The sequence below is a fragment of the Hibiscus syriacus genome, unplaced genomic scaffold, assembly GCF_006381635.1.
Source record: "Hibiscus syriacus cultivar Baekdansim isolate YM2019G1 unplaced genomic scaffold, ASM638163v2 tig00110505_pilon, whole genome shotgun sequence".
Classification (NCBI taxonomy): domain Eukaryota; kingdom Viridiplantae; phylum Streptophyta; class Magnoliopsida; order Malvales; family Malvaceae; genus Hibiscus; species Hibiscus syriacus.
The window spans coordinates 3,437,656-3,451,403 of NW_024062765.1; the positions used below are offsets into that span (position 1 = coordinate 3,437,656).

General features: G+C 35.4%; 1 protein-coding gene across 1 annotated transcript; it reads left to right on the plus strand.

The window, feature by feature from the left end:
* Positions 1-12,596: 12,596 nt before the first annotated feature.
* Positions 12,597-13,142, plus strand: LOC120129939 (ethylene-responsive transcription factor ERF021-like). The gene has a single exon (XM_039147323.1). The coding sequence runs from the start codon at positions 12,597-12,599 to the stop codon at positions 13,140-13,142; it is 546 nt and encodes a 181-aa protein (XP_039003254.1).
* Positions 13,143-13,748: the final 606 nt, after the last annotated feature.

Genomic DNA, 13,748 nt, shown 5'->3' on the forward strand with positions numbered 1-13,748 from the left:
TGAACTGTTTTAGGAGTCAGTCAGTACTCAGCATAAAGGGTTTCTTTATCTTGGATCGAATGGACTAGTTTATGTTTCGAGGCATGTTAAGTTTGATGAGTGGCAGTTTCCATTTGCATATAAAAGTACTGATAGACAGTATGGTTCTTCTATACAGTCTCACAAGTCACTTAAAGTTATGATGGATGTTCATAAGTTACGTGGCGTGGCTGCTGAGGTGTCAGAAAGTCAAGATGAATCGGGTCATGAGGTTGCGTCTGGTTCTTCTCATACTAGTTTTGAGGAATCAACCATGCCTACACATGATAGTGAAACACAAGTTGATTCACCGTCCCAAGATGAACGTGTTGTGTCTAATGGTTCTTTGCAGAATTCAATGGGCAATCATCATCCTATGTTAACTCGTAGTAAATGTGGTGTTTACAAGCCAAAGGTGTACATAATTCTTTGATGATAATGTATCATCCAATGTGCATTATTCTTTATTGTCACCTAAATGGGCAACAACAGTTAATGATGAAATTTAGCTTTGCTCCAGAATAAAACATGGACTCTAATTGAGTTGCCAAGAGATAGGAGTGTTGTTGGGTGCAAATGGTTGTTTAAACTTAAAAATAATCTTTATGGAATTGTTCACCGTTACAAAGCTCGTTTAGTTGCAAAGGGGTTTTTCTCAAATTCCTGGTCATGATTTCAAGGATACGTTTAGTCCATTTGTCAAGTTTGCAACTATTTATGTTGTTCTTACTCTTGATGTTGTTGTTGCTAAGGGCTTGTCATTACAACAAGTAGACGTTATTAATGATTTCTTGAATGGTGACTTGGCTGAAGATGTCTATATGCAACAACCCTCGGGCTTTGAACAGTTTAGTTCTTATGGATCTCTGTTAGTTTGTAACCTGCAAAGAGCTTTGTATGGTCTTCGCCAGGCTCTACGTAATTGGAATGAAAAGATCAATAATAGTTTGTTTGAATTAGGGTTTGTGGAGTCATGTACATCAAGGATGGTTCTTGCACACACATTTAATGTATATTGATGATATATTAATTACATGAAGCTCAAATGATGATATGGGACTGTTGTACAAATGTTGAATAGGAAATTATCACTAAAAGATCTTAGTTCTCTTTTTTATTTTTGGGAATTGAGGTTAAGAGAAATGGTGTTGGATTGGCTTTATTCAAAGGAAGTATGTGCTTGACCTGCTGGAGAAGACAAATATGCTTCAAGCCACTCCAACATGTACTTATATGGTAGCTGCCTCGAAGTTTGCAGGACAAAATGGTGCTTTATTGTGTAATGCACACGAGTACCGAAGCATAGTTGGTGCTTTGCTATATGATTGTCATACAATACCTGATGTTACATTTTCAGTCAATAAGGTGGTTCAGTTTATGAAGGCACCGTGTGAGAAGCATATGTTGGCTGTTAGATGTATTCTACGCTATTTGGCCGGTACCTTAGATTATGGATTAGTTTTATCGGCTGAGGATACTAAACTGAGTGTGAAAGCATTTTCTGATGCTGATTGGATTGGTGATGCTGGTGATCGGTGATCTATGTCTGGTTATGGTGGTTTTCTTGGTAACTGTCTTGTTACCTGGGCCTCGAAGAAGTAGAAACAGTGTCTCGTTCAACCATGGAAGCAAAATACAGTAGTGTTGCAGAAGCTGTTGCTGAGGTAACATAGATTGATGCTTTGTTGCATGATCTTGGTCTACAATCGTTGGATGGACCTATAATTTGGTGTGACAATACAAGTGCAATTGCTATGACTGCTAATCTAGTGTATCATGCAAAATAAAAGCATGTTGATCTTGATATTCATTTTGTTAGGGAGAATGTTGTAACATGTCAACTTTGTGTGAGTTATGTGCCTGCTGGATTTCAGCTTGCTGATGGCTTCACTAAGCCCTTGGCAAAGGCAGCATTTCAAGTGTTTCGAGAGAAGGTTCATGTTCAACCATGCTAAAAAGGATGAGAAGAAGAAAGCGGGGAGAATGTTAGTTAATAATGTTCATAATGCGTTGAGTGTGTGTGAAGTTAACAATGTTCATTTAACGTTCATAGTGCATTGCGTGAGTATGAGGGTTTTGTTACAAGTTGCAGAGAGTTTTCTATTACAAAACGGTTCAACTGTTATGCAAGTTGATGCAGTTTGTTATGGTTGTTAGCTAGGTGATTAGGAGCTATAAAAAGGCAATATACACTCTGTAATTTGAGCTTAATGAAATACATTCTTGCTTTACTCTAAAAGCTGGTTATTCATCATCTCATAATGTCATAATTTTTAAAAAATTTCCTTAAGTCTCTCAAAATATTAAAAACTTTAGTTAGACTCTAATTTGTTTTGAAAAAATAAAAGAATCCTTCAAAAATTTTAGTTTAAATCTTTAATCTTTTTAAAATTTTAAATTGATTCCCCAAATTTTAACACCAAATTCTACCACTGATGATAGTTTACACACGAGAATGGATGGGTTTTAACGCCACTAAAACATATGCTAGTTCCCTGGTGAACGCGGAAATAATATTAATAATAATCTTTTTTACTGTCTTCAACATTCAACTGAAAAACAGTTTTTGTCATTCATGATATTATTACTTTTTCAAAGAAAACGAAATTACCCTTTCCAAGTCAAGATATAATCCCAAGCCTTATCTTTTAATACACTAATTTAGCAATCTTTTTTTCCTCTCTGGAATTGATAATTCGTTTCACTATTTACAAAAATTAAAAATATTTTCATAATTAAATTTACTTTATATAATATTTTCAATATAAACCCAAATTGAATTGACTTGAAAGAATGAAAGCTATGTTTGTATAAATTAATTTTTTTTATAATTCAAATTTTAAACAGATAAGGGTGAAGTATTATTTCAATTTCTTTATTGAACCTTAGCGACATCCAGCTGTTTTATAGACTATTGAGTGTGTAGGTAGATACAAGAGGTGGTCAATTTTGGAGGATGAATTAAGCTTTTATATATGTGGAACTTAGTTGGAAACCAAGATTGGAGACACTGTCTTGTATATTGCCCACATTCACTAACTTATTTTTCTAACTTAATAATTGCTTCGCATTTGTAAATCATCAAATAATTAGTTAATGCTAAACCCTTGTTTCCAATGCTGGGAAATAATGGAAAAGTTGAAAGATATGCGTTTATATTTAATATGGGTTAAGATTCTATTACAAATTTAAGATTGTTGAACTTGTACGAGCGTAGATAAATGATTTTGATTAACTCTTTATTTTTTTAATGGATATATTCTTCCGTGGCGGAATTAGACATTTTATTTTGGAGGGGCCAATTATGAAAAATAATTTTAATAATAGCTTTATCTATTAAATCTTGTATATTTATATGTGATTTCATTAAACAAATATAGATTTATTAGATTCTTTTGTATAAATTCTCCACTAAATTCTTCTCGAAAGAAATGAAATGAAAGTATACTAGTATGTTTTTACACTCAAATTGTAGATGGAACACCTAAAATATTGAGAAAATTAATAGGAATTTACCTTTATTTATAGAATAAAGTAAGAGCCTAAAAATATTTAAAATATTACGTGATATTGTTGAAAATTTTTAATTTTCATCCATTAAAATTTTGAAGAAAAATCAAATTTTGATCTCCTTCAATGTAATTTTTCTTATTTATTTTATTTGAAAGTACTACAAAAATAGGGGGGGAAAGAAAATTATGATTTGAGTAATAAAAAATAATATTAAAAAAAAATCAAAATAATTAAATTTATAGGTATACTAATTATATATTATCAATATTTTTTAGTTCTAAGATATTAGAAGTAAAATAATACTAATAAATAAGTTTAAATTCATATATTTGTGAATTTTATTTATAAGAATTTAAATTATATATATATATATATTGAGAATATCAATTTAATTTCATTTATAAACATATAAGTATGTATGTATATTAATATGAAAATTTAACAAAATTTAAGAGAACAATCCATTTCTTTTCTAATATTCTAAGTGAAATAAATAAAATTTTTATGAACTTTGAAGGGTCTTATTATAAATTTCCCAAATCTTGAGGGGGCCATGGCCCCTCTAGCCCAATGTAGTTCTGCCTATGATATTCTCATTTCCTTCTGTTAATCTTAACCGTCTATTTTTACAATATAGAAGTTTTAAATTCAGTGGATGATTCAAAAATATTTTTTAGGGTGGACATAATAGAAATTTTTCGTATGGGACATACAAAAAAATTTATGGTGAGTACCATCAGTAAAACGAACAATAATCATAAAGAAATTTGAATTTCATGGTGGACACGCGCCCATCGGAAATATACATACGTCTCCACCATTTAAATATGTGTGAAGCTAAAAGAGTTTAACATTGTGTAATAACATCTTATTTCATTTCATATATATTGAATTCATATAGTTTTATATATTCTACTGTATGAATTATGATAGAAAATTGAAAATAAAATTTTATTAAAAGCTATAATTATGTGTTTGATTTATAAAATTATACATCAAAATATTAAAATAACCCATATATATATATATATATATATATTAAGAATAATGAAAAAGAAAAGTAATTTATTTATTGCTTGATAGAAATTGGAAAATAATAATAATATGATTTTAGGGTTATATGTATGTGCGGTGATTTTAATTTGAGGGATATCATGTAAATATCACTAAAAGAAGGTTTGGAAATAAAAATTGTAAAAAGGAGTTAAATTGAATGATAATTACCGTTTATATCCAACAGAACTGGAATCAGGAAGAAAAATAATATTGAGTTGAAAAAATAATTTATTAAATTTTTTTTATAGAATTAAAAAATAGTAATTCTTTAAAGTAAGAAAAACGAGCAAGATGTTTGTTTGTATAAGTACACAAATTATTAATTTTAGGGTAAACTCCAAGGGTGACCACTCAACTATTGTTCCATTTTATTTTGACCAATGATGTTTTGATTTCATCAATCAGACTATCCAACTATTTAAATGCTTCTGTCACGCCCTCAGAACCTTCAAGCCCAAACAGTTGGAATATCAGAGTTAAGGTCTGACGGGTCGTGGAGCCTTAGACACTTCTTGACGCTTCTTGGTCTTCTCTGCGACTAAGTAAGCCTTACCCAAGCCTAGTGAAAATGCAAACTCACAAAGGTTGGAACCAAGCACTCAAAGCTTCTAGGATTGCGGAAGCTTTAACACCAACGTGGCTACTCCAAGCCACCAAGGTTGGACTATCGTGTGGAAGTACAAACACAAGTGTGGCTACTTCTGGCAACCAAGATAGGCAACAACACAAAGAAACTTAGGAACAAAGAACACTGAAAGTATAGAGTAAATGCCTCAGAGCTTTATTACTCTCTCAAAGAGAATAAATGGAATGGATTATACAAATGAGGAGAAGAGGCTCTCTATCTCCCTCTCAATCAATGGACCAGATTATTTTACATCAACGCTAAGATCTGCCCAATTAATAACAAATCCCATAAATCAAGGAATTACAACCAAATCCTACCTAATTACATCCATTAGTAGGTTTCTTTCCTTGGATAGGTGTTCATACTGGATATGGTAATATTCTCCCACAATATCTTCCTTATTTTGTTGCTCTTGCCATATTTACCAAGCTTCTGTGATCATCTTCATATATGATGTCACTTTCCTTTTCTGCAAGACCAATGTGGACGGGCTCCACAGCATTCTCCAAGTGATGGGCCAAGTCTGGTGGCCTTGGCAAGCTTGATACTCTATCTTGAGCCTCTCTGTCGAAAATTTGCACCAATGTCTTAGCAAGCCCGATACTCTGTCTAGAACCTCCCTATCGGACACTTGCACCAATGTCTCAGACCCAAGTTCATAGCCCGTGACATTCTCCCCACCAAACTTAATGACGCCCTCGTCGCTGCATTTAACGATCCTGGGCAACATCACCTTCGATACTTTCGACGGCTTGGCTTGTTTCGATCTTCCCATACGAATTGCTTGCCTTGGCTTTTACTGCATGTAACTTCACGATCCCTCGCACCATACTAAACATCAACTTGGTTTCTTTCGGCGCCTCCACTTGCTCACATCCCCTTATAAGAACTCGACCTCCCATAAAGGTTGTGCTTGCTTCAGCTCTTACAGATAAGTGATGAAATAGGCTAACACGCCCACAAGTGCATATCTACCGTAGGAACCCTTTCCTACAAGTCTTGATTTACCTCGGCTTGGACCCTCCTGGTCCTGCGGTAAAGTCTTGGATCCCCTCCAAACTTTGTTTCCTCCGTGTTAAAGGTTAGGTCTTGCTCGACCTACACTCACTTAAAACAGCAAATCAAACTTAAAAGAACACAAGAATTGTGTTGAGATGTACCATCTCCTCTGATTTCGTTGGAATTTACTCAAAATTGTGCAAAGTCTGATGCCCCTTCTTGCCTCCTCCCTTCTAACACGAAGGTTGGAACTCACTTTCCACCTAGCAAATGGGTAGCTTCTCCATGGTTGCCTTGTCCCTCAACGTCTTGGCCCCTTTGACTCTTGTCTACCAGTCTTTGAATGATTGTTCTTCACCTGAACATCCTCGGTAAGCACCTCCTTCGACCCTTCTCTTATGATGGTCTTTGAAGCCATATTCTCTACATGAACATGCTCGGTAAACTCCTTGGACACGGACAACGCTTCCTGAACTTGGCTCCCCTTCGCCTTGGTAGAAACAAACCTTATTGAGCCAAGTCTCAACGCCTCTTAGACCCTGGGTTTTTCCTCTTCTCTAGACAACTCAATCATGGGCTCATCCATTACCTTGGATGACTCGGCTCCCCTCGGGTAATCTTGCAACACTTCTGGCATCTTAAGTTGGTTCTCATTCATTTGCTCGACTCTTACCCTCAGCTTAGCATCTTTGACACTTGAACTTGTGCCAAGTCTGCACATATATTCCCTAGACTCACCATCTGGTTCATCATTGAGTGGACTTTCTCTGTCACTCGAGGAACAACATTCTTCATCCTTTGACTTGCCTTCATCACAGATTCTCTTACCGTTACCCTCGACTTTCGATTTTGCTTTGGAAGTCTTGCTCTTCTTGACTCCAAATTCTTTGATGGACTCAGCGGTTGTCAAGGCTTTAGAAAACTCTTTGACTTCCCTTCGCTATATCACTTTCTTCGTCCATGGCTTCAATCCGAATATGAAGGTAAAGAACTCATCTTCTTCAATCAAACTCAGGACTTTGAGCATTAGCTTTCTGAATCGGCTCACATACTCTTTAAGTGTCATTTATGCCTGAGACGCCTCAAATTAGACCACGCCTCCATCCTGGTATATTGTGAATGAACTTGTTCACTTTATACCCTCAACTTGACGACTTTATATCTTACTATAGCACTGGGTCCCTTCTTGTGCTCGACTTCTTTGACACCTATAGTCTCATCACGTCTCGATCTTGGATTGACTACTTGAGAACTTATTGTCACACCATGTTTGCTCATTGATTTGGTTACTTTGGAACATGTAGCCTCACCAAGTCATTCTCCTGACTTGATTGCTTTGACATTCGCAATCACATCGGACTTTTCTCTGGGTTCAGCTGCCTCAACATCAACAGTCGCACCTCGTATTATTCATTGCTTGACCGCATTGACCCCATCAATCGAACCAAGTCTTTTTCCTGGTTTGGTAGCTTTAACACTTGCAACCACACCAATTCCCACTATTTCTCATTCTCCCGTCATCTTCATGATGGTTGTAAGGCGACACTTCTCAGAACATCCTCTAATTAAATGAGGACCATCACAGAAGTAGCACTTCAACTTTTCCTTGTGTGCCTTCTTCTTCGCACTGGACTTAGCTTGTCATTCTTTCTCGATGGATTTCCTTGGTTACGAACAGTCGATGGCTCACCTTGGCCATTCGAAGAGCCTTTCTCTACTATCTCCCAGCTGCACCTTTTCCCGATCTCCCCCACTATTGCCACTATTCTTGGGCATGGGCCTCGATGACACAACGCTAGCTGGCTTGTCTTCCGCAAGCTCGGCCAACTTTTCGGCTATAGCTATGGCCTTCGAAAGTCTCTGGGCATCATATTGCTCTCCCCCGAGCATCAACCTTGGTCTAAGTCCTTTTAAGAATGTCTTAAGTGTACCCCATTCACTCATTGCTCCCTTGGATATGAGTAGCTCCTTATTGAGCTCATCCACCTCGCTTCTCAAATTCATCACCTCAGCTTCATGGGTATTACTCCCTCGAGCCATCTCCAACTCATTGAGAACTCGTTGCATCTCATCCTTGAACTTATCCTCCATGGACTCCAATTTATCAAGGCGAGACTCCACAACACCTTGGGTCTCCTTGGCCTCATCCTCAGCTTTTTTAAGTCTCCCGACCCTCTTTTCCCACGAAGTTGAGATATGCTCCAACTTGTTGAGCCTCTCCGAGTAGAAAGCCAAACCTTCCATCAAATAAGCCCATTTCTCGTAGACTGCCAGTTCTTCTTCTTGTTCATCAAGACTCATCTCATCTTCATGAGTGAACGTGTTATCTCGCTCGAACATGCCATGAGCTCCACCATCAAGCCTCTCTACCTCGAGATCTAATTCCTCTTTGTGTTCTTTTATCGCCCTAAGGATTTCTTGCGAACCCATTACGACATCACTATGCTTGAACACTGACGATGCTCTCGAGCCCATTGGACTCTCTTATCGTTTCCCACCATGGCACTATTTGCCTTTGCGCGCGGAAACTCCTTTTCTCTTGCGTCCCATCTCGACTAACTTTGCCCCGAACTAGCTCAATTCACCATTGAATAGCTCGAGCGTAAATCTTTGCCAAATCAATTATCAAAGTAAATTGATTGAACAATATGTAAATAAAACTTACCCGGTTTCGCACCTTCCACCAAAAACAGACAAAACGATCGTTGTCTACCCACAACGACTTGCTCTGATACTATTTATCACGTCCTCAGAACCTTAAAGCCCAAATCGTCGGATATCGGATTTAAGGTCTGACAGGTCGTGCGACCTTAGACGCTTCTTGACGCTTATTGATATTCTCTGCAACTAAGTAAACCTTACCCAAGCTTAGTTAGCATTCAAACTCACAAAGGTTAGAACCAAGCCCTCAAGGCTTCTAGGATTGCGGAAGCTTTAACACCAACGTGGCTACTCCAAGCCACCGAGGTTGGACTATCGTGTGGAAGTGCAAACACAAGTGTGGCTACTCCTGGCCACCAAGATAGGCAACAACACAAAGAAACTTAGGAGCAAAGAACACTAAAAGTATAGAGTAAATGCCTCAGAGCTTCATTACTCTCTCAAAGAGAATGAATGGAATGGATTATACAAATGAGGAGAAGAGGCTCTCTATTTATAGTTGAGCTCCCTCTCAATCAATGGCCCAGATTGTTTTACATCAACAACTAAAATCTGCCCAATTAATAACAAATCCCCTAAATCAAGAAATTATAACCAAATCCTACCTAATTACATCCATTAGTAGGTTTCTTTCCTTGGATAGGTGTTCAGACCGGATATGGTAAGATTCTCCTACAATATCTTTATGATTTTGTTATCTCTTGTAATATTTACCGAGTTTCTGTGATCATCTTTAAATATGATGCCACTTTTCTTTTTTGCAAGGCCAATGTGAACGGGCTCCACAACATTCTCCAAGTAATGGGCCAAGTATGGTGGCTTTGGCAAGCCTGATACTCTATCTTGAGCCTCCCTGTCGGACACTTGCACCAATGTCTTGACAAGCCCGATATGTCTTGAACCTCCCTGTCGGACACTTGCACCAATGTCTCATCTATTGTTCCCTTTTATTTTGACCACTGATGTTTTGATTTCATCAATCAAACCATCCAACTATTTAAATGCTTCATTCAAGCCACTAACCTTAACTTTTATTAAAATTTTTAGTATAATCACACATTTGATCCTTGTTACTTACACAAGGTGTCAATTTGATCCTAATTTTAATTTAATTCAATAAATTTATTCCTCTTATTAGATTGTGAAAATAAATTTAATGAATTATATAAATTAAAAATAAATGTAACCATCTAATTAATATTAACACATGTCACAATCTAATTAGAGGATTAAATTTATTGAATTAAATTAAAATTAGGACCAAATTAACACCTTGTGTAAGTAACAGGGACCAAATATGTGATTATACTAAAACATTTAACTTCCATGTAATCTCCTCCATTAAAAGTCAATGGTCAGTGGTTTGATTTAAGCATTTAAATAGTTAGGTGGTTTGATTGAGGATATCAAAACATCAATGGTCAAAATGAAATGTGGCAATAATTAAGTGGTCACCCATGTAGTTTACTAATTTTATTAGGTTTACTGAAAAGTCAAATTAAAAATCATATTGATAGAAATTTTAAATATCAATGATAAAATTAAATTTATTGATTTATTTTTTTTATCAAATTGATAGAATTTTATATAAGTTTTAGGGACTAAAGTTGTTGCTATATTAGATCAAATTATAATTTCTATCAACAATCAAAATTAACAACGAGTGATTAAAATAAAAATAAAATATAACATTAAGTATAATTTTACTTATAAAATAATTAGATAATCAAAATAAAAATACAAAAATATGTGAGATACTAAATAAATAAATAATCTACCCAAAATTTTATTTCAACTTTAACTCCAAATATTGGTTTTAGCTTATTCTTCTTAATAATTATGAATATTTTTATTGACTCTTTTGTATTTAAAGAACTCATTAAATAATATCAGTAGTTAAAAGAAACATATATTTAAACAATTATATTTGTAAAATATATATACGTCATCAATAATTAAAAAAAGTAAAATATATTATCTTATAATTCTTTACTATTAAAAACATTTGAGTTTTCCCTTCATATTCCGACACTTTTATTAAGTTAAACATCCAAAAATGTCTTAAAGGGCAAATCCTTACGCCATCGACCTTAACATTGCGTAGCAAAAATCAATGTTTTGAAAATCAGACTAGACCGGCCGGTTCAACAGGGAACCGTTGTCTAGTCCGGTTTAATATACACCGGTACTAGTGAACTGGCCTGAACCGTTGAACCATTCGAACCGGACCGGTTGAAAATCGGAAAAAACCGAAAAAAAACCCGCTAATTTTGTTTTTTTTTAATTAAACCAAACGAAGTCGTTTGTTAAACGAGCCAAGTCAAACTCGAGTATTGCTGAGCTTGACTCAAACTCACGAGCTAAAAATTATAAAGTTCAACTCAAACTCAAAATATAATATTGAAACTTGAACTCGAAAAGGCTTGAACTCAAAAAAAAAATTAGAAGCTCGATTGAAGCCTAAAATTCGAGCTTGATTGAAGTGAAAGAATAATTCACTTAATGCTCATCAAAAGGCTCCATGATTTTGAATGTCAAATTACCTCTATTATTTATAGAATTTAGTTGAGATGCTCTTCTATGTTTCTTAGTCATGTGGATTGTTTTTAAAAAAAAATTAACCAAATAATATCATTTTGTTATGATTTTTGTAGCCCCAAATTTATTTTTTAATTATAGTTATATAATTATATTTATTATTTAATATGTTTTACTTTAAATATTATGTTGTAGTTAATTTGAATCATTTTGTTTCACTTGATTTTATGGTTTTTAACTTATATATGTTATGACATGCTTTGAATATAACTTGTGATATAAAAAATTATTTTTTATTAAATATTTTTGGTATTTTTATTTAATTTTTTAAATAATTATGACGTCGTCTGATTCTTCCGACCGATCGGACCGATTCGACCGGTTGAACCAATGAACCGATAGCATGATCGGTTCACTAACCGATCCAGTTCTAAAAATCATGGCAAGAATGTAGCTCGACCAACCTTATCTATCAACCAATAGAGCTTGGACAAAAATCAAGTGTTTTAGTCTCGATCAAAACATGTTCAAATCTCGGTTAGATTTGGTAACCTTTAAAGCTGGCTATTTATTTCAAGAAATTGCCTTACTAATTTAACAATTACACATATTATTAACATGAAATGATTATAAGATAATATTTATTAAAAATTTATTTTAATATAAATATTCAAACTCAAAACATAATAGGAGAATAATGTTCGCTTTCACCATTAAGACCACCATGGCAGAGGAAAAGAAAAACAATAAACAAATGAAGCATAGCATACGTAGAGATCATATAATATTTTCTGAGTAATGAAAGCAGAGTAGGATTCATTTTATCAGATTATGGATCAGTGGGTCCAAATCCCTCGCCACCATGGCTAGTCAAACCGCGTCTCGTACAGTAATTTTCTCTGTTAATTCTCTTAGGTTAATACTAAACAATTCCTCAACTATGTCACCTTCTGATTGGTTCCCTCCCACACAAAAAAAACACCTTTTTAAGTTCCAATTTTCAGTTTTCTAGATTCTTGACATGCAAATTTTCGAATTTTTTTTTTTTTTTGCTTTGCGCAGCTGCTTGGAACCTTACTTTGTTAACAGTGATCCCAGCATTTGTATAAATACCCTTGCACTGGATTACTACAATCACCATTCACGAACACGATCCACAAAGAAGAAACCAGTAGCACATAATATGGAAGGGAAGAAGAGTAGCGGCAGCAGCACTACACGGGGAGGCTTACCTTCGAGCTACAGGGGCGTTCGTAAGCGAAAATGGGGGAAATGGGTGTCTGAAATCCGCGAGCCGGGGAAAAAGACGAGAATCTGGTTAGGCAGCTTCGAGACACCCGAAATGGCTGCCGCCGCTTACGACGTAGCCGCGCTACACTTCAGGGGTCGCGAAGCACGTCTTAACTTCCCTGAATGGATCACTTCTCTTCCGAAGCCGGTGAGTTCCAATGCCGACGATATCCGAATGGCAGCCAACGAGGCGGCCTCGCTGGTAAAGACTAATGCGGCGCAGCCAGACGTCGGCAGTTCCAGTGCCGCCGTCGGGCCTGTGACAGTAAGGCTGAGTCAGAGCCAGATTCAGGCCATCAACGAGTCGCCTCTGGACTCTCCCACCATGTGGATGCAAATGTCGGAGGCGTTGATGGTGGATGAGTCGATGATGTTTCCTAATGAGAATGAGACTGATGATTGGGGTGATATGCACGGTGATTCCCTCTGGGATCCTTAGGTAAACCAATAGGCCAATAACATAACGCCATATAATTTTTTTAGATATTCACTAATTATATATTATTGAATTTAAGTATAAATATATAATTTTTTTAAATATAAAAAATGAAATATCACATAATTTGTTACAATATTTTACAAAATGGGTTTTTTTACAAAATAAATTTGATTTGATTTATAAACAGTTTAATATCATTTAACTATTTAAAGTTTAAATCTTTATATATTTAAAAAAATATCCATTAGATTCACTTATCAAAGAACCCGAATAGTCTGGATTAATCAGAACCAACCATATAACATAGAGGAAAAAAAACAACGGTAAGTGGAGACTTAAGTTAGTTTTGGAGATTTGTTGAGGGAAGGCCACGTGTGATACAATAGAGAGGTTTTGGCGGGTCCCATTGTGTCTTACAAAATATCTTTCGTGGCTGAAATTTGTGAAAGAGCCGCCATCTGACAAATATACTACTTTTTTATGACCTATGGATGTCTTTATTGTGATTTGTTTTTATGACCTATGGATGTCTTTGTTGTGATTTGTTTTTATAAATTATAGTATATAATATTCAACTCATGTGACTGAATTGTATTTCTTATTTAA

What these genes read in the sequence shown, in the direction of transcription:
- LOC120129939 (XM_039147323.1), top strand. Translation starts at nt 12,597, where the DNA reads ATGGAAGGGAAGAAGAGTAGCGGCAGCAGCACTACACGGGGAGGCTTA.